The sequence below is a fragment of the Pseudorasbora parva genome, chromosome 22, assembly GCF_024679245.1.
Source record: "Pseudorasbora parva isolate DD20220531a chromosome 22, ASM2467924v1, whole genome shotgun sequence".
NCBI classification, from domain to species: Eukaryota; Metazoa; Chordata; class Actinopteri; order Cypriniformes; family Gobionidae; genus Pseudorasbora; species Pseudorasbora parva.
The window spans coordinates 37,992,485-38,014,042 of NC_090193.1; the positions used below are offsets into that span (position 1 = coordinate 37,992,485).

At 37.3% G+C, this 21,558-nt stretch overlaps 2 protein-coding genes across 6 annotated transcripts in view; one reads left to right on the forward strand and one right to left on the reverse strand.

Moving 5' to 3' along the window:
- slmapa (sarcolemma associated protein a) overlaps positions 1-15,674 on the reverse strand; it is an 88,563-nt gene extending 72,889 nt beyond the window's left edge. For all 5 annotated transcript variants that reach the window (XM_067432348.1, XM_067432346.1, XM_067432347.1 and 2 more), the window contains exon 1: positions 14,368-15,674. In XM_067432348.1, coding sequence (XP_067288449.1) covers positions 14,368-14,565 — 198 coding nt within the window. In that variant the 5' untranslated portion in view covers positions 14,566-15,674. The remainder of the gene's footprint in view (positions 1-14,367) is intronic.
- A 1,811-nt stretch (positions 15,675-17,485) lies between these two features.
- dennd6aa (DENN/MADD domain containing 6Aa) overlaps positions 17,486-21,558 on the forward strand; it is a 35,711-nt gene continuing 31,638 nt past the window's right edge. The window contains exons 1-3 of the mRNA XM_067431369.1: positions 17,486-17,834; positions 19,077-19,115; positions 19,200-19,242. Of these exons, the coding sequence (XP_067287470.1) occupies positions 17,619-17,834; positions 19,077-19,115; positions 19,200-19,242 (298 nt within the window). The 5' untranslated portion in view covers positions 17,486-17,618. The remainder of the gene's footprint in view (positions 17,835-19,076; positions 19,116-19,199; positions 19,243-21,558) is intronic.

Genomic DNA, 21,558 nt, shown 5'->3' on the forward strand with positions numbered 1-21,558 from the left:
ATACCAACAAATTAACAGGGAGGATAAAGTGGATTACAGCACTGTAGAAGTATGACAGCTTTGTGTGGTGTTGAAAACTTCGCATTTAAGAGATTATGACAGCATGGATTTACATATACACAGATAACATATGATCCAATTAAGATGTTATTAATTGTGTTGACAATAGGCTCGCTTGAGATTAGCAAAATCTGCGGTTAGAAATGTGTCCGAGCGTGGTTCGACTTGCTCTGATGTCATGCTGACGTGTGTCAAAAATCTCTCGCGATGGCTTTGGGTGTCTTGTTCATAATGTTTATTTTCATATAAAAGCAACAGAACTTAAATTACATCCAGTTTATCAGCAACACAGCGCACAAGTGTGAATCCCGCGATATACACAACTGATCTCGCAGGTGTCTGATCGACTACGAAAAGAGAGAACTGTCCATCTTGCATGCAATTATTTCACTCCTCCCTTTACTGCAGTCGCCTAGTCTCGTCTTCATTTCAGGTGAGGGGCGCATCTCAAACAAGCCTAAGATCTTATTAGATCACAGCACTCACACAAGAGTCTTTTTAAAGATAGAGATCTATGATTTGTTATGTGTGTGCAAATTTAACAATTACTGTTTCTTCAGAGTGGTCTGAATTCTTTGAAAGCATTGCTGAATGACACTACATCAAGTAGGCCTGTCACCGCAACAAATTAATATCTGTGACCAAATTCACTACTGTAAAAAAGCTTGTTTACCATGCAGACTATAAGTGTCATAATGTGGTGAGGAAGTGCTTTCTACATTTTCTTATTGCCAAAAGTATTGGGCACCCCTCCAAATCATTGAATTCACTGTATTCCAATCACTTCCATGAATGGCCACAGGTGTATAAATCATGCCCTAGGCATGCAAACGCTTCTACACACATTTGTGAAAGAATGGGTCGCTCTCAGGGATTATGGTGATTGTTTTTCAGGGGTTGGGCTTGGCCCCTTAGTTCCAGTGAAAGGAACTCTTACTGCTTCAGCATACCAATACATTTTGGACAATTTCATTCTCCCGATTTTGTGGGAACAGTTTAGGGATGTCCACTTCCAGTTCAAACATGACTGCGCACCAGTGCACAAAGCGTCGGTCCATAAAGACATGGATGAGCGAGTTTGGTGTGGAGGAACTTGACTGGCCTGCACAGAGTCCTGAGCTCAACCCGATAGAACAGCTTTGGGATGAATTAGAGCGGAGACTGAGAGCCAGGCCTTCTCGTCCAACATCAGTGCCTGATTTCACAAATGGGCTTCTAGAAGAATGGTCAAAGATTCCCATAAACACACTCCTAAACCTTGAGGAAAGCCTTCCCAGAAGAGCTGAAGCTGTTATAGCTGCAAAGGGTGCACCAACTACATATTAAACCCTACGGATTAAGAATGGGATGTCATTACGGTTAATGTGCATGTAAAGGCAGGCATCCCAAAACTTTTGCCAATAATGTGTACATTTTTATAATATCAGAATTTTCTGACATATAGCCAGTTGCAGGAACGCTGTTGAGAAGTGAGACAGTGTCCTATAAAGCTGCTCAAGATCTAGGGTGTGGGTTGCCCCACGGGGCGAGTTCATATTAGGAAGGAGGGGGCTCCGATAGCTAAAATCAGCTGCTGGCCAGCTGTCCTCGACTTGGTGCTGCCTATAATAACAGCAGACTTTAAAAACGGGGTGCAAATGGCATCAGACTATTTTAAGACACGACAACAGAACTCACACTTTGACAGAAAATATGCAACTGCCAGCAGCTAAAAATGCTAAAGGCACATGAACAACAACAGAGATGATAAACAACACACAGACTAATGGAGAGAAACAATTTAATGAAACCAAGAGATTTAAGATCAACCCTTAATAAATATATCGCATACCAGAGCATATGACAATGTCTAGTTAGCCAACATGACATCATGACTCTGCAAAAACATACACGGCACTTTCTAAAGCCAAGTGGTGTGTGATCTGTACGCATTTGAGCTATCCGCGAGTATGTTTACGGCGTGTGATTCCGCGTGTATGTCTACGCCTAAACAAACCATCATATCCGCGTGTATGTCTACGCTGTGTGATCCTGCCAACCTTTTCTCTTGTGAATTAATATTTATATCCTAATTTTATATTTTTGAGCAACTAACTCCACTCCTACCCTAAACCTACCCATTCTCAACAATGTAAAACACGTAACAGGCAAAATAAAGGTACGGTCACATGTAATTATTGCGAAAACGGACCAAAAAACTGTATAAAAGTATTAACTCATGTTGAATTCCAAGTCTTCTGAAGTCATACGATATCTCCATGTGAAGAACAGAGTTGATTTGAATGTTTTCATCATTGAAATGATGATCGCGCCTCTTTGTGAACAGAACGCTCGCACTCGTTCATATTTCTGATTCAAATGATACACACGTCACGACAAGTTTAGAATGACGCGATCGGTCACGAGACACACGAGAGCCAATGCTGTCAAAGCTGACCTGACGTTTCTTCCGGGGGCAATATTTGAAATTTTATAATTTATCTTTGGCGGATAGACTCAACGTTCTGATCGCTTTCGGGGATTTTCTTCACAGCAATCAATCGTTTGGCCTCAGAACACTTGGAATATTTGTACTTTATAAATAAATTGTGCCTGCAGTCGTACCCGCCTGTTATATCCTGTTTTTTTTATAATACACAAATGGGTAGGTTTAGGGAAGAGTTTGAGATAGGTGTTCAAAATGTGTCTGAATATGTGTGTGTGTTATTGTTTTATATTATGTTTTTTTGAAAATGTAAACATGCAGAATGTTTCTTGTGATGGGTAGGTTTAGGAGCTTTGTGTGTGTGTGTGTGTGTGTGTGTGTGTGTGTGTGTGTGTGTGTGTGTGTGTGAGATAAACACGCTAAAAAACCATTATGCGTCTTCATTGCACACCAAAATGGCATACAAATTGGCATGTCATACATACGCCATTTCATGAGATCAGTCCGAGTTAGCATACATGAAAATGACTTTTTTCAAGCAATGAATAATTGATCAGTGATGTTAAACCCACATCACATGGATGAACTCTACTCTGCCGTTTCCATGGCATCAGATAAAGACAAGCAAAGAGGGACAATCAAACAAATGTAAAAACCTAATTATGATGCATGAACAATTTAAATCCACAAGACTAGCTGATATTTATAGAGTTGTCAGGTACAAGTATTTCAAAAGGCTTTTATAAATTTAGACTTTGAGTAGATGGTAATATTTACATTTGATTATTTATATACGGATACTAAGGATCACCTAAAAATAACAAACCTAGTGATACCAATAACCAGATAACAGACAGCCATGACTTCATTGACTATCCATACCGATCTACACTAAACTCTTGCACAGATGCAAGTCATGATGGCAATGTATGTATAGTGGTATCCTCATTACCATGGTCAAATTCATTTTACATATTCAAATGGATCTAGCACATAGCTCTCAATGAAGTAAAAGAAAATTTAATTGGATACTTGCACGCTTTCCTCTTTTTTTTACTCACACAATTACTCTTTCACATCTCCTTGCACTTAGCTGGACCCATACACACAATTATGAACAAAAAAAAACGTCTCTGCAAGTACTCATAAACGCGGTTGGCTAAGTCTTAAGTGAACGTAAAGAGTTGAGAAAGAAATCAGATGTGTATCATTATATTAGATACGTGCATTAAGTCTTATTAGCCAATAAATGTTGTTTATACTGATAATCAAGCAACAAAACAGCTTTAACAAAGATTAATCTATAGTAAATTTATACAGTGAACACAATAGTCACTAGTGTTATTTTACATTTAATCATTCAATTTCTGTACCTGAAATTAATACTAGTTTGATTTTACTTAATTTGTAATTTTGTTATATTGTATTTATCTATGCTTATAATTAGTGTACTTGTTCTTATTTTTTACTGACTGCTCACTTGCCTTTAATAATGTTTAAACTTTATTAGTTAGGCAAGTAGTTTTTGATGTGGCATGCAGTACTTAAAGCTGCAGTCCATAACCTTTTGCGCTCTAGCGGTTATTAAACAGAACTGCATTCGACTTGAGGAAGAACATTGTAGCCGGAGCTACTTTTCTCTGTTTATGTCTATGGCGAGTCAAGCAAGGACCGTGCTCCTCCGCAGTGGTACCTACCAGTCTGGCCTGAAAAAGTGCCAATATAAACACTTATTATATGAGTGTATCATAATGATTCAGGGTAAAGCCGGGTGCACAATGTGTGATTTTGCCCACGATTTGGCTGTCTGAGACAAATTTAGCAAATCCTAAAAGATTCCTCTGATCCTAGGCTAAAATCTGAGGTCTTTGGTCGTTAGTTTGACATGTTCACCGGCAGCCGATTAATGAGCGCTGCGATCAAATTTTACCTCAGACGAAATTTTGGCAGTGTCAGAAGATTTGGCACAGAATCCTGCAGTGTGACTCCTCCTACGACAACAGTCAAATATCTCGGTTTTTCAAGACAAACTATGACCAAAACGAGAGCTAGAAATTTATTTGTAGCCAGCATTTCAGTCCCGCGTGTAATGCAGCTCACTGTCACCCAACGCGTCATTCATTGATGATATGAAACTCCGGGTGAGTTTTCTTGCGCGCGTCCGTTTTTAGCACGCCTTCACTATCGTGCAGTCTGACATTAATGACAACTGAGATCTTACAGTGTGACACGGCTTACATCAGGGATCATGTTCGTACAGTCTGACAAGGGACATTCGCAAAGGATTTTAAAAAAAATCGCACAGTGTGCAGGACCCATAAGACAAAAACTCGGTTTGGAAAATGGATTAATGTTGCACACTCATTATATAATTTTTTATAAATCTTTAACACAAAAAAAGTTACAGACAGCAGCTTTAAAGTGTGCTTCAAGTAATAAATGGAAAGCAAAGTTATGATCCATTGAACACAACACAAGGAGATCAAATCAAATCTGGGCATTCAAAAACTCAAATCAGGAAGGAAAACATAATGAAAAGTGAATTACATTAATTAAAAATGGATCTAACCAGAACATGGACATTTGGAAAGGATGACAGCCCAGAGTCTGGCAGGACAGTGTATCTTGGAAACACACTGGCTTCATCTCATGGGTGTCATTTTGTCATATCCATTAGAAGAAATAGCAGTGTCAGACCTAAGCGCAGTCATCCAGACACTCTATTAGCGGCTGTGCAGCTCTGATTGATGTCTATAAATATAAACCACATTCTCAGGCACACAGTTGTAATTGCCAACTTTTCAGCAATGCCTACATTTGTATTACACTGCCTCACAAAGCTAGTGGACAGGTGGTGATATTGGCCCTATTTCACATTATGCCAACAATTGGATGGCCCAGTTTAGATTCATTTTGGCACCTCTTTCCGACAAGAGACTTTGCCAAAAGGAGCTTCAGGTCATTCCTGCGCTGATGTGGACACCCCATCCCAAAGAGGAAATGGATGGTATTAGGATTCACTTTCTTTACACTGTCAATAACAAGAATCAGCTGATAAAATCTAAGCAATTTAGACCCCGTTGTTAAATGGATTAAGGTAGGAAAAAAGCTCAGCAAAAGTAGTATCTCAATGATTGCCAGCCAAGTAATAGCAAAAAGTTAATAATAAACTACATATGACAAATGATGATGAAATGGCATCCACTTCTAATATGACACTGTTAAGTTTTGGGAATAACAAAGAAATGTAAATGCAGGAGTGTATCTAGTTCTCTAAGGTGCAGAAATAGCAATTCATATAATACCATAACAACAATGCATCTCACTGCTGTAACTAAGAAACATGGTTTCAAACAGTTTATGATGTTTGAGGTGAGCTGAAATGTTACTTATGCATTAACATATTAGTAAAATAAAATGAGATGAAGTCTAAAACAACTATATTGGAATATATGCTGTTACAAATCACGTTATAAGAATTTCCTCATATCACCTTTGGGTTCAAGTAAGGTTCGCGGCTGCAAAATAAAATTAATTTTGTGCTGTATTTACAACATCAAAGCCTGCGGTTCTTTTCAATAATCATATTAGCTGATTAAATGTTCTCTTTCAGTAAAAGCAAATGCTGTTTGTGAAGGGTTAATTGCCTTACCTCGTGTGGTAGCGTGCAGCACTCCCTTAATTCAAACACCACACCTTAATCTACATGACTGAAGTTAGCAACCATAGCTGCAATTATTTCACAACCACTGAGAAATGATCCCCGAGAATGATGGCGGAAAATCTTCACTGCATCAAACACTTCCTCTTTACAGGCAAAACACACCTACACACTGCCAGACGTACAGAAGACCTCTTTACACATGCAAACTGTACTAACTGATAAAGATAGCCTTACATTCAGGGCTGGGCGATATGGCCAAAAAAAAAATATCATGGTAAAATGTCATATCAGTAGATATTGATAATTATTACAATAAATGTTGATTTTTTTTCTTTTCTATCAAAGGCAGATTTTTTGCTTCAGTTAACCGGTTTTAAAATACTCTTTATTGAAGAAAACTTACCAAACAGGTAAACATGTCACAAATCTGAGGCCAAATATTCAAAACATTTATAATGATAAAATATTTTTTCCACATCAAATTATGCATGAGTTAATGCACATTTGACAGTAGCTTGAGTTAGAATATAGATGTAAATTTATGTTTATTAACAAAAACAAATCCATAAATATTTAAACCACCTTATATGGGTAAATTTTAAATATTCTGACTGTTTAAGTTAGATGGACTCCATAGTCTCATACTTTTATATCATGATTTCATACAAATGCATAAATGAAATGGCTTAAAGGGATAGTTCACCCAAAAATGAAAAAGTGATGTTTATCTGCTGACCCCCAGGGCATCCAAGATGTAGGTGTGTTTGTTTCTTCAGTAGAACACAAATGAAGATTTTTAACTCATCCTTTGCTCGTATAATGCATGTCAATGGAGAGAGCGAGAGAGCGAGAGCGAGAGCGAGAGATCTATGATCGCACTGGGATCTTGACCTTCTTCGATGGAAGTAATGGCGCTGGGAAAACTAAATGAGATTTGTCTGATATGAGGTAAAAAATTATAAATACTGTTTGGCTTTCGTGTCTTAAGACATCAATGTGTCGTCATGAGCCACAGGGTTTATTATTGATTTGTATGTCTGTGTTTTTTTCTGTCATAGAAATACACTCCATTGACATGCATTATACAGCAACGGTTGAGTTAAAAATCTTCATTTGTGTTCTACTGAAGAAACAAACACACCTACAACTTGGATGCCCTGGGGGTCAGCAGATAAACACCAAATTCTCATTTTTGGGTGAACTATCCCTTTGAAAGGGGTCCTATAATGCACCTTTTTCCAAGATGTAAAATAAGTCTCTATTGTCCCCTGAATGTGTATGTGAAGTTTTAGCTCAAAATACCCCACTAATAATTTTTATAGCATGTTAAAATTGTCCCAAAGGGTGAGCAAAAACACTGCGTTTTTGTGCGTCCCTTTTATTAAAAATTAGCTTCTGCTTCCGGTCCCCTTTCGGACACAAACTGAAAATGTCAGAAAATGTTCAGCCTTTTATATTTAAACCGAAGTCAGATAATGATAGAGAGACTCAAAAAGAAGTGACAACATATAGAACGAGACCGGGCGTTTCTGAATGGTTGGTTGATGAATTTATGCATTAACAATCTTCAAGTCATTGATTAGCATATTCTGCCATGATTATCTCCCTCGTGTGCGAACAGTTGTAAGATGCTCAGAGCCAGAGAATATCTGCTGCATGAAGAGAGAACAGGTAGGGCTGGGCGATAAATCGATTTTATCCATTAATTTGAGGTTGTAGTTAACGTCGATCTTTGTGAATGAAAATCGGTTTTCTCTTTAAAATCTGCCAACGCTCCCCTCTGGGATCCCGTAATGGTTCAGCCCTCCCCGCGCGCGTTTGCCACAGAGATACACAAACAACAAGGATCGCGTCTAACAACATACAGTGTCATTCGTAATTGGTTCAGTTTTTCACAGAACAATTAACAATACCCCGCTGCAAAGTGTTTTTGATGTCTGAACGGAACCGCACGACTCATTTGAGCTGCCGGACAATGAACGCAGCGCGAGCTCATACACGGGCCGATCTCGTGACGGACACGATACACAGCGCTGGAGATCCAGAGAGAGAGCGTTTAAATTCACCATAGAATTAATGACATCGCTACTGCAAGATCTAGTGGAAGCGATTCTGTTATAAGAATTCTGTTATAAACCACAGATATCAGATCAAACAGAGCTGAGCGAAGGTCAGGGGTTTCAGTCACAAATCACCAACGTTCACCATGATTTACTGTAGTAACACCACATGGATTTATTGTTGTTGTTGTCATTATTTATCTCAGGATTCGTACAACCTTTTGAGATTTAAATTCAAGCACTAAAGCTCTAAATATCCCATTTTAATGTTATTTTTAATGTGATTAAGTTTAAAGGGGTCTTACAAGAATTGTATTTATTTTTAATTTTTATGTGTAATCCATTTTGTGGCAAACAAGCATTTTTTTAAAAAAAAGATTAAGATTATTAAAAATGCCCACCAGCAGAAGAGCACGTATTGATTTATTAGACATTTCCACTCCCTAATATATGGAGAAAAGTACGAAGTCAAAAATTCTCAGGAAAAACTAAACTTTTCTTCAAATTGTAAGTAAAGTAAAGAGTCCTTTAATAATCACTTGAAGCTGTCTGTCAGTTCAGTGTGAGACTATTGAAGAACGATCTATATTTCATAAGAGCATAACATTTAAATTTTCCCAATACTTTCTTTGCACATTACTGTTGTTAATAAAAGTTAATTTTATCTGCATATCAATTAATAAACCTTTGATATGTATACTGTATATTGCAAAAGATATGGTGGCCATTTATACTGTGGAATGGTCTGGGTTATTCACATGCTGAATGTTTTTCACCCCAGGTAGGCACTTCTACCAAGCCGCAAATATTTTACTTAAACAAAATAAAGTTAAAACTTGTTTTGAACAATTTCTTTGTCATTTGCAGATTGATTTTAAGTAGGAGGAGGAAAAAAATAAAATAAAAAATATCGATTAAAATCGTAAATCAAAATTTTTGGTAAAAAAATCGGGGATTTTTTTTTTTTTGGGCCATATAGCCCAGCCCCTAAGAACAGGTATAGTTTAGTTTAATTACGGTTATAACTTCTCTTGCCTTATGTCTTGCCTTCCTCTTGCCTTATGTCACGCTATTGCATTTGTGTTCGTACTGTATCAATAAATGTGAAAGACGGATGACAGCTTAAGCGCCTCCCTAATGTGCTTGAGTACAACAACTCTTGTTCTTCTCAACGTGGCCTTTGTTTTGTGTCCCTGGGGGGCGGGGTTTATTTAAATGTTATGGTTAGTGATGTCACTAACCCGTGAATAAGCTTGTTTTAGTCCCTGCCAGACGTTTGTTGTAGTTCTTAAAAAGCGATTTCTGAAAGAAATTAATCTCTCCCTTTGCTTTGAACTTTGAGTGTCATAACTTTGCAGATGTTGTTTATGCTCAAAGAGCAAAATTACACACCAATTATAGTTAAAAAGATGAACTCATAATCAACCCCCTCTTTGACAAACAAAAATACTGTAATTATATTCCATTAATCCTTTAATACATGTCTAAATTCTATATGAATTAGATACCATGTTTCTGCCAGTGCAGTTCAGGGGAGGACTGGCCATCTTGAGCACCGGGAGTTTTTCCGGTGGGCCGTTGTACAATGTGGCCCAGCAACTACTGTAAATCCATGGTAAATGATGGTTATTTGTAAATTGAAAAGCCCTCTAACTAGATCGTTCATGTCACATGATGTTTGTCAATGCTATTGAGAATGTCAGTGCTGTTTCATCAAGTTTAAATCACAGAGATATTCGTTTTTTCCCTGAATTAAAGTGCTTCTCACTGGATCTCAACACTGTTAAGTCGTGTGATCGCCCGGCCCTACTTACATTAAACAGTCACAAAATCTTTCTTTAGCCACCCAAAGAGAACCACTGCAGTGTGCTGGAGATATTCTGAAAGTGACGATAAGCTTGCCTAAGGGGCAAAACAAGTTATGTGCACTTTCAATGTCAAAATGTGTCATCTCAAAGTAGAACACAGTGAATTACCAGCATTAAACTAAAACACGAACTAAGAGCACATTCCTGGATAGAATATGTTCTGCTTTCAACAGGATTATTTTACACTTCCATTCAGACATGACGCTGTGAGAGCCACACTAAGGCCGTGTGTCCACCAAAGCATTTTAGCCGGCTGAAAACGCTAGGCGCTCAGCTGAAAACGCCAGGCTGAAGCGCTTGAGAGCGTTTTTTGCAGGCAGCGTTTTTTCTCCTCAGTTGAGACTTGCTTGTTGTTATGATACGGAAAATCCGCGGAGGTCTTTCTAATTTCACAGGTAGTTTGTTCCTGTATTGATTCTATATAAAATTGCAGATACAATGTAAAGTATTTGCTCTGGCATTTGTTTCAAATCATTATTATTGCTTGTTGTCATCTGATGACGACACGCAGAATGTGGCAGTTGGTCTGTGTTGTATTTGTCCCGCCCCTCCTCCACTGTGATTGGACAGCTGGGTGAAGTGACAGTGATAAGCGCTGCATTTTACTCAAAGTTGAACATGCTTCAACTCTCGGCGACCAGTTAAAAACGCCGAGCGCTCAGCGCTTGAGCGTGAAATACTCGCTCAACGCCTCATTGCTACAGGCGTTCTAAAAACTCGGCGCTCTAATTGAAAACGCCAGCCAGCAGCGTGAAAAAGCGCTTTGGTAGACACACGGCCAAATGCATGTACCGGGCAGCTAAAAACCCCAATTTCACAAGCCAAACCTGATTTAAGAGACATAATTTTAGATTTTCAACATCAACACATCAGCATAGAAATGCCACAGCAATGTTTGACTCCTGTTTACCAGACACAGACCAGCAATCTTACACATGACGGTCTCAAAAGAGTTCATCTGTTGCTGTAAAAATGCTCTGTCGCCTTTCACGAGAGATGGTATGGGGTCAACGTGACTGTGATGAAGCCTATTCATTGCCTTTTCTTTGGCAGCAGTCTTGGGATAATATTAATAAATAAATATTATTTACTATATTAATTGTTTCGATTCATAAAGGATGTGAATGTAATGTATAAAAGGTTCGAGTCCACTTTAAAGTCCAGGTACAAGACAATGCAGAGACTTGAACACTGGACACTGAAATTGGGATGGAGAATTTAACTTTAAAGTATGTCCACTCACCCCACGTCCAAAGAAGTCCATCTAATCTCACATGAACATCACAATTAGATGCCCAAAACTAGGACCCACAAGTGACCAATTATATTAGATATAAATCAAACAATCACAGTAAAAAAGTATGGGCACCTCGGCTATAGATAATTAATAAAAAAAACTCACAAATGTTATACATCAAATTATCTGGGCACTCAAGTCACCTTGGACAAATGTATGAATGTCAACGCAGTACACTGTAAAAAGTCAATCTGTGGGTTTGTAGATTTCATTAAATTTAATATGTAAACTTTATTTAACAAAATTAATTTCTTGTTTTTTTGACAGTTTTTTGCATTGAAATTATTTAAAAATCACTGGAATAAAATCTACTAAATGTGGTTGTTAAGGATTTAGCTATTATTTTTGAATAATTTCAACTCGAGAGAATATTGAATTAATCCAGCATGACACAAATGAGCTGTTTTCAATTTAGAAGCATTTCCTGTTAAAACGCATGCTTAATGCAGCTCACAGCACGAGGCACACATGCACTGGAGTTCCTCGATGCAGACTCATTTCTGACAAAGGTAAGGACTATTATGTAATTTATTTTCGAAAAAGCTGTTGTAAATTGTCCAAGTTGTCTACTTGATGTAATATGAATGTCATTTTTAATATATAGGGGCCTATAGGACCTTAAAGGTGCAATGTCGTTGCTGCCTATGTGTGGATGAGATTTAATCAAAAAATGGGTCTGGGATGACGTGGGTGAGTACATGAAATTTTATTTTGTGTGAACTAACCCTTTAATCTGGTTTTCTTCAGTAAATTTTAAAGGAAAAAGCATTATTTTTCACATATTTAACATATCTAAAATGTGCTGTTGATTTTTATTGCTTGTCCAGGGTGTTGCTATGCTATTGGCACTGTTTAGAGCATGTTTGGTAAATGTCACGGTCCTTAGAGGAGATATCATTAATTAATTTCTTTCTTTTAGGATGAACATTGTTCTGTTGATATGACGAGAGGTGGTCATCCGCTGCATGGCAGAATTCCTTGGGGAACGTACAGGAGATCTCATCAAAGAATTCAAGGTATGCAAACTTAATTTCAATATACCAAATGTGTGAATTTAAATAAATTATTGTTGGTTACTTAACCATAATAATGTTGACTGGACTTAACTTGTTTGATCAGTATTATAAGATAAAAATAGAGTTCCAGATTTTCTCTTTTAATCAGTATTTCTTAGGTTATGAGTCTCACTGCTGTTTATGATTGCAGGAAAATGAAGAACAGTCAGGAATTGAACAGCTCGTGATGGCAGTAATTGTGACCAGGACAGGAGCTAAAAGTGACAGTCCAAATGACACTGGAATTGTTATCGAATGCTTGGAAGTTCTCATAGGCCTTGAAGTTGCAGTTCTGATGGTAAAGTTCACACTGAGAATACAAAATTTGTGACTTGTTGGCAATAAAATGAGTTTGTAATTCATCTTTGATGTCTGTCTGTTATTCATACCTGCAATCAGATTTAATTAAATGATTTTAATTAATCCACTCATTAAAAATAATAATACCAACTTAAATTGTGTTAAATCAAAATAATTCCAATAAGTAGTATCCATTATTAAAGTCAGGGTTTTGTCCAAGAAAACCAATATTTTTGTTTAAATTTTACTTAATTATTTTGTGTGATGTTTGCAGTTACTCATTTTGAATGGTTGATTTTTAATGTGCTCATTTGATTAATTCTAACTGAATTTTTAAGTGTTGTTGAATTTAATTAATAACATTGCTTGTAATCTGTTGCCACAATTTTATTGAGTAGATATAGGGTATTATTTTTTAAAGTGTAGATAAAAGTATCAAAATCAAGTGTAATTTACTAATTTAGGCATGCTTTAACCTGCTTTAAAAGCCTGGACCTAATAGGGGCCCTCAGCAAACTTCCAAGGACCACAGGATGATTTAGTTACTCAAATTAATGTATAATTATGAATGCAATTAATTTTTATATTATTATTAATAAATTAAAATAAACTATTTAATTTTTGAATTTTATATATATTTTGAATTTTTTTGTCATTTATTTTTATTTTATTTTTATTTTTAGGGATGCCCTCAGCAAATTTACAAGGGTCACAGGATGACTAATCTACTCAAATTAATTAATTAATATTCATGCAATTCAATGTAATATTTGTTATTAATAAATTGAAATAATTTAACTTTATTTATGTCTTCATTTTTAAATATATTTTAAAATTGTAATTTATTTTTGTGTAATTTTTAAGGATGCACCGATATGAAATTTTAGGCCGATAACTATACTATAATTCTTTATATTTGAAAGACAATAGCTGATATATTGGCCAATAAATCTAAATCCAAATGTTTATATATTTTTTGAGAGCCTGGTTACAAAAACAAAAGTCTCTAAAAGCCATCTCCCAAGCGCACAGTTATAATTTTATGTAGCCTATGACAAAACAATATGTTACACTGAACTGTATTTTCCTTTTTGAAGTGATTAGAAATAGGGTTAGGGCAAACAGTGTGCATCTGAAGGGTCATAAGGAAAATAATACATTATTTATCAGCTGTAATATATTGGACATATATCAGCCGAGATTATTTGTGTATATATATATATATATATATATATATATATATATATATATATATATATATATATACACACACACACACACATCGTGCATGTGCATACCTAGTCATTTTCGTAAATATTTTTGTAATTTTTAAGTCAATGAGCAAAAATGGAAACTCTCAGAGTTGGGAAAAGAAAAACGCATTGTATTATATTTTGCGATCTAATGCAATGACATTCAGACTTTAATTGTGTCTTAGAATGTCTAAATACTTGTGGGTGGGGACCAGTGTATGCATATAATCCTAATGTAGACAACCTGACAGATACTGAAAAAAATCTTAGTAAATCAAGACAGCTCGAGGATCATTTTTCATCTGCATGTCAAACAAGCAGTTGAATTACGAGCCGATCTGACCTGTTCTGCCTGAAGCAAAAGCAAGAACAACACCTGACTTACCTTTCCCGTCTTGTGGTCGAACCACACCAGAGCGTGATTCCTGGACAGCACCTTGCAGTCGAAGGTGGCGTTATTCTGCGCAGGGCGACACCGGGCCACGGAGCGCCCGATCTTGACCGGCTCATCCAGGTAGACATGACGTTCCTGAAACGGGTGTGAATTCGGGCGACAGGTGAACACTGCCAGCGCTGAAGGCATTGAGGATGGCTTGGGAGTGTTACTCCAACCAGAGACGAAAGACAGTGTTTCTTGATCCAGACTGACCTGTTGCTCCAATTCTTTTTAATGAATTATCAGGAGACCAATGCACATGTAAATACGAAAAAAATCAACTAAACCGACTACATAACGTCAACAAGAATTAGACACTATGTACTTGACTTCTTGCCCCCTTCCGAGACCCCCATGGTGCCAAACCAAACCCAATACAGCTGCCCAATTCCATACAAATCTGTATTTTCTGATGACAGTCCTCAACTAGAGCTGTTACACCTCTTTCCCTGCACAATTCATCCTCACCCCCTTTAACAACCATAGGCCTGACCAATAAACAGTCCAATAACCTGTTGGATCAATTAACCTGTACTCCCACAAAAATAAGACCGTCCATTTCCGTTTCTAGATTAAGATGGCAGTGATAGATTCTAGATTAAAGGGCACAAAACGCACTAATGTAACCCTAATGAAGATTATTAATGTGAGTGGGTTTGTCTGAAGTATGCAAGACAGACCATCAACCCACCACTCCCCTAGACAGATCAGGCATTCAATATGAATACAAAACCCCAATTAAACCAACATTAAACTGTCAAAAAATCACTATTAGGCATTAGAAACCGCTCGCGCGGAGGGTGTTTTCTTGCACACGAGAGCGTTAGCTGGCTAACTTCATATTAGCTCGTTAGCTTCGCTGAGGTAACGGTGGCCCTTTATCTTCTTCGTATCAAGCCGCCACTTTATAATCAACTCCGAGTGGATTTATCCGGGGAAACCATGTATTGTTGGGTCTGTGGAACTTCAATACGCGGAGAATTTACGTAAATCCCGTACTAGCTCGCGAGCTCGATAACTAGCTTAGCTCGCAGAGAGACGCGAAAAATCCCCCAAAAAACAAACTCGTAAACGAATAAAGTCCGTGACACGATTCCGCGTTAAGCCATGGAGGTCTCCGCTCCCGGGGACGGTAAAAACGGGATGAAAAATCGTTGTGTGAGAGGGGATAATTGGAAGTAAGTCGTCCTCCCGAAGAGATACACACACACACACCGGCCACAAACCGCCGCGGGGCTCGCGCACCACCGAGATAGTGGGCGGGGGATCTGTGATGACGCGCTGCTAGGGGCGGGGCCGTGGTTTCGAGAGAAAAGGATGACGTTTTTCATAAGAAAATATATGGTACGGAGACCCGATGATTAAAATAAATAAATAAATAAATGTAAAAAATACGAATAAATGACTTGATGACACAAAAACAATTCAATTTAAATTAAGTTTAGTCCTGACTTAGTCCTTTTTGTTTTACTTTTCTCACTATATTTATCATTTCACATTTTGAATTTATAATTTTTATTTTATTTTGTATTAGCCTACATTTTTGTCTCCATATTAGATCTTATTAAAATATCACAATCTTTATGAATATAAGGTTAATTCTAAACCATCTTTGTGAAGTGCAGTCCTAAATTATAGTTTTTTATTTTTTGTAGGCTATTACTTTTTTTCACTTTATTTATTATTTTCTGTATTTATTTTTTAATTTTTTAAAGTGTTTATTTATTCTCAATAATCTATTTTATTATTATTATTATTCTGCATTTATTTGTATTCTGCTATTATATTTATTTCCATATGTATTTATTTATACATATATAGGATATATATATATATATATATATATATATATATATATATATATATATATATACATGTATATATATATATATGTATATATATATATATATATATATGTATATATATATATATATATATATATATATATATATATATATATATATATTTGCGTATTACATTTTTTCTCCATATTAGATTATTAAAAAAAAGATTATTATTAAAAGTATCATAAGCTTTATGAATATAAGGTTAATTCTAAACCATCTTTGTGAGGTGTATTCTACAATGCCACATTTCCCTCACTCTCTCTGTTCCAACATACATGGCAAATTGCATGTTTACTTAATATTAATTGACCTAGTTCAAAACAGACACACAACAAATGCATTTACTGACAAAATCGGTGCTTCTTGTGCCAGCCTCCCAGTAAAAGTACAAGTTATTTATTATGGAGTTCAAAATCAACCCTGGAAAGTATTATGGTTTTAGAAAGGAGATGAGGGTTTTAAAGTTAACCCCACCCCCAGTCCCCCAGTCCCTCTGTTTGGATTTGGAAACTGTGGACTAAATTACACCGAACATCTGTCATACCAAATAGAGCATGCTGATTTGACTCTAATGTCTCGCTCAGGCTAATCCAATTGCTTTGTCTTGGTTCTTATAATGTGACCCATAAGATGTAATTAAGTGATCACCGTTGGAACATCTCCATTCAAACAATGGTATGGTGTACATGAGACATTATAAGATGTTAAAGTGCCACATACAGGCCACAGTTTTAAATACATAACAAACTAAAAAATATTATGCTTGTGCAAGTGTGCCCCAAACATACAGCCCCAAACTTCATAAATCTTATAAAACCATATTTAAGCCAAAAAACAAACCATATTTGAGCTAAAATTGAATTATTGGATTAAATAAATTACATTAAACATAATTATGCAAAGATTGAATTCTGAGTTAATTGTGGGTTTTTTTACACAGTTGGATGATACCAAAATCAATACCACAAGAACAAGGAATTACATAGTCACATTATTAATAACTATTAATATTAATACATTTTATGATTTTCCAAATGATGTATGTATAATTTAAAGTCATTTATAAAGTGTAATATTGTTTAAAATATAAAATAAATAATTGCATAATGCATTCTTTACATTGTAAAATGTAATTCTGAAAATAAAAAGTATTTACACAAATATCTATCACCAGCGTTGTGGCAGCGTGCGCGCTCCCGTACACATCTTGAGCTCACTCCTGACGTTAGCACGCTCTCCATGCAAGCTCCGCCCCGTTCATCCTGGACGTGTTTGTATTTACAGCTCAAGTTCCTCCAGTTTTCATCAATAAACCGAGTCCGAACCCACCTGGACTGATCTGAGGCTATCACCATGGCCTTTCAGGGGTCTGGGGAACTGGAAGATCAGATCGAGGAGCCGGAAGACTCGCTGAGAGTTTCTCCGGCGGAGGAAATGCCCGTCGATGGGCCTCCAGCGGTAGAAGAGCCGGACCCGGAGCCGTTACTGCTGCCGTGGGACCGCTTCTCCACCTGGCTCCACTGCATCTGCGTGGTCGGCTTCGATCTGGAGCTCGGGCAAGCTGTGGAGGTACAGAAAACTGTCATATTAGTGCTGTCTGTTCAGCTGTCATCTGTGATTTGGCCTGCTAGCCGGCTAACTGTGTGGAAGTCAATGGAAAAACCTGCTAGCATCTGTGGCTGTTGCTAACAAAAATAGTTGAGTCATCAAAAAGTGTATATATATATATATATATATATATATATATATATATATATATATATATATATATATATATATATATATATATATACACATATACACACTCATTCATGTATATAAGAAATATTTGCATGCATATATATATATGCAAGTATTTACATGCATGTGTCTGTATTTATATATACATACTAATTGTACACAGTATATTATATATACTGCACACTACATAATATATGCATACAAATATTTCTTATATACATGCATGTGTCTGTTTATATATATATTATGTAAACACAAACTTTTATTTTGGATGCGATTAATCGATTTGACAGCACTAATATATATTACACTTACACACTGCACACACACATATATGTATATCCTTTTATATTTTGATATATGTCTGAATATGTCTGAAAGCTTTCAGTAGCTTTGAAACATTTGTGCATTAAACATATTGTTGTTTATTTGTGCCATTTCCTGATGTGATAATCTGATGTCTGTGTACACTATGAGTGTAGTTTGCAGTTTGTAGGTTGGAGTGCTGTCATTGTCAGGGGTTTATCAGGACTATTATCTGTCCTGACTACTTTTCAGTGTGTCGATCTAAACATCAGTTGTCTGAACTAAGACACTTAGAAACTTAGAATAAAAAAAATAAAATAAAAAAAACTGGATTTCTGTAGCTTAAACAGTAAATCATGATGCTAGCAATGCCAAGGTAATGGGTTTGATTCTTAGGAAATGCATGAACTGATAAAGTATGTTACCTTGAATGCAATGTATGTCCCTTTAGGTAAAAGCGTCTGCCAAATGTATATAAGATCATAATCGTCCATACCTAAAGCTTGTTTTTTGAAAAACCAAGTGATTGAAAAATTCACTACAAATCAAAAGGTGTTTTGTAAAAGGTGCTTGTAGCGCTCAGTCTCCCTCCATGTATTGCCTCTAAAGGCATCAGGCTAATCGCACTGATTTTCTAAGCATCTCAAGAGTGGCCGGCTACGTAGCTAACTATAAACTACTATCTGCCATTTATGCATATGTTAGTTAAAAGGCAGTTTTAAAAATACAACATTCACATTTTCCATGTTATTCTTTCTATTGCAGGTGATCTACCCACACCACTCCAAACTCACTGAAAAAGAGGTACAAAAGCTTTCTGTTTAATCTCATCCTGCTGGATTGAACTGTATTGAGATATTGAGTGTTCCTATGTTTCTCTCATTTTAGAAAACCAGTATATGCTATCTTTCATTCCCAGACTCCAATTCAGGTAAAATTGAATTTTTTTCAATATGACTTTCTTCCTGTTTCAATTGTAAATAATGAACGGTTGATGCACAGATGTTGTGTCATTTGTAGATTTGAACATGCGTAATTTGAACATCCTAAACGTTTACCCCATTTTCACAGACAAGCCTTAAAAGGTTAGTTCACACAAAAATGAAAATTAGCCCATGATTCTTGTCTGGTCATGTGTCATGTGTATATGACATTCTTCTTTCAGACGAATACAATCTGAGTTATATTAAAAAAAATCCAAGCATTTTATTGGCTGTGAATGGCAGCCCAAAATTTGAATTTGAGTGCATCCATCAATTATAAAAGTGCTCCGGGGGTTTGTGTGAGAAAAATATCCATATTTAACAAGTTATAAAGTAAAATATCTAGTGTTCGCCATACCACCTTCTGTATTCAACTTACGAAAAAAGCTCAACTTGAAATGTGTGAAGTTATCGTAGCGTGAGCGTTTTGAACTGCGAGAGGCGCTACACTTAAAGGTGCACTATGTAGTATTTTTGCAGTAAAATATCCAGAAAGCACTAGGCCGGTGTTATATATTTTGTTCAGTGGAGTACCTACAATATCCCAAATGTGTCCAACTATTTGTAAATTGTGAGAAAATTGCTATTTTAACTGAGGACAGGGACGTTTCAGCATAGCGTTTGAGGGAGTCGCCTATCAATCGCGTCATATCTGCGCTACCCTCGGTTTCGGGTTTTATTTGGCAGAAGCGCTTTACTCTTATGCTGCGTTCACACCGCACGCGAATGACGCGATTCGTGCGAGTGATTTACATGTTAAGTCAATGCAGAGACGCGAATAGGCATTCTGCGGCGCGATTCGCGTGAATGAGGCGGCGCGAATGAAGCGGCAATGATCACGCGAATTGAGCATTTTTAACACGTGATTCGCGCGAACCGTGCGAAACACGCGAATCGCTCAAGTTGAAAAATCTGAACTTTGGTGGATATTCGCGCCGCGTTAACCAATGAGGAGCCTGCTTACTGCTGTCACGTGGTGAAGTGACGGATGGGAAACCCATAGGGGAAGCCCGAGTCCAGAGTAATTTAAAAATACTACTGTATTGTGTCACAAAATGTACTTTTAATAGTTTTTCAGGCGAGAATGTAGTTGTTTAAAGCTCAAATATGTGATTTATTTATTAAGAGAGCTCCTATTTGAAAATTTGATCTGGTGTTTTCGGAGGTGTGAGACCCAGGCGATCACCGGAGCTCAGCGCTCATCAACCCCGGTGAGAGCAGCCTTAACTCGGATAGTCTTTCTGCAGACTGCCGCTGCCTGGCAGAACCCCCTCCCATGACGCGAATTCGCGTCTGTTGTGTAGGGAATGTCACACGCGAATGAAGCGAATTTGACGCGCGAATGGATTCAAAATGTTCACGCGTCCAGCTTCGCGCGAATAGCGCGATTTATTCGGGTCATTCGCGTGCGGTGTGAACGCAGCAATAGCAGTGTGAACAAGTGAACGCACAGAGTAACGTTATAACATCATTTTAAACACACTTAAATGTATCTAATATGATAAACAGAGCTGCATTACTTCAAAATCATAACCAGAAGAGCGGATCAGTGCAGGCGCCAGGCAAATGTGTCCCGTCCTCTCATAATAAATGGACTGCATTTATATAGCGCTTTTAACAGACCCTATGGCCATCCAAAGCGCTTCACATTTTTGCCTCACATTCACCCATTCATACACTGACGGCGATGTCAGCCATGTAAGGCGCCATCCAGCTCGTCGGGAGCAGCTGGGGTTAGGTGTCTTGCTCAAGGACACCTCGACACTTGGGGTGCTTTCACACCTGCCTCATTTAGTTCGGTTGAATCGTACTAGAGTTCGTTTCCCTCTTTGGTGCGGTTCGTTTGGTCAGGTCTGAAAGCAGCAATCGCACTCGGGTGCGCACCAAAAGCGGACCAAACAAGCGTACCGAGACCTCCTTGAAGAGGTGGTCTCGGTACGATTTCAAACGAACTCTGGAGCGGTTTGTTTGTGGTGAGAACGTGATCCGACCTGGAACAGAACCAACTGCAAAAGTACTGCAATCATTTTTGGACTGAACCAGCTGCCGTAGTTAGCTGCGCTGACATTGTGTGCATGATATTATTACCTGATAGATCGTTGGCAATATTTTCGGAAGATGGAAGCATGTCAAGAGTTAATAATTAATGCACGCCTCCTCTTGAAGTGACGAGCGATGCGCGCTCGCCGTCTGCAGTGCATTAGAGCATTGTTTTCGTGTCGCATCCGCGCTTCATTATAGAAATGTTTTGTTTGCATACTGTG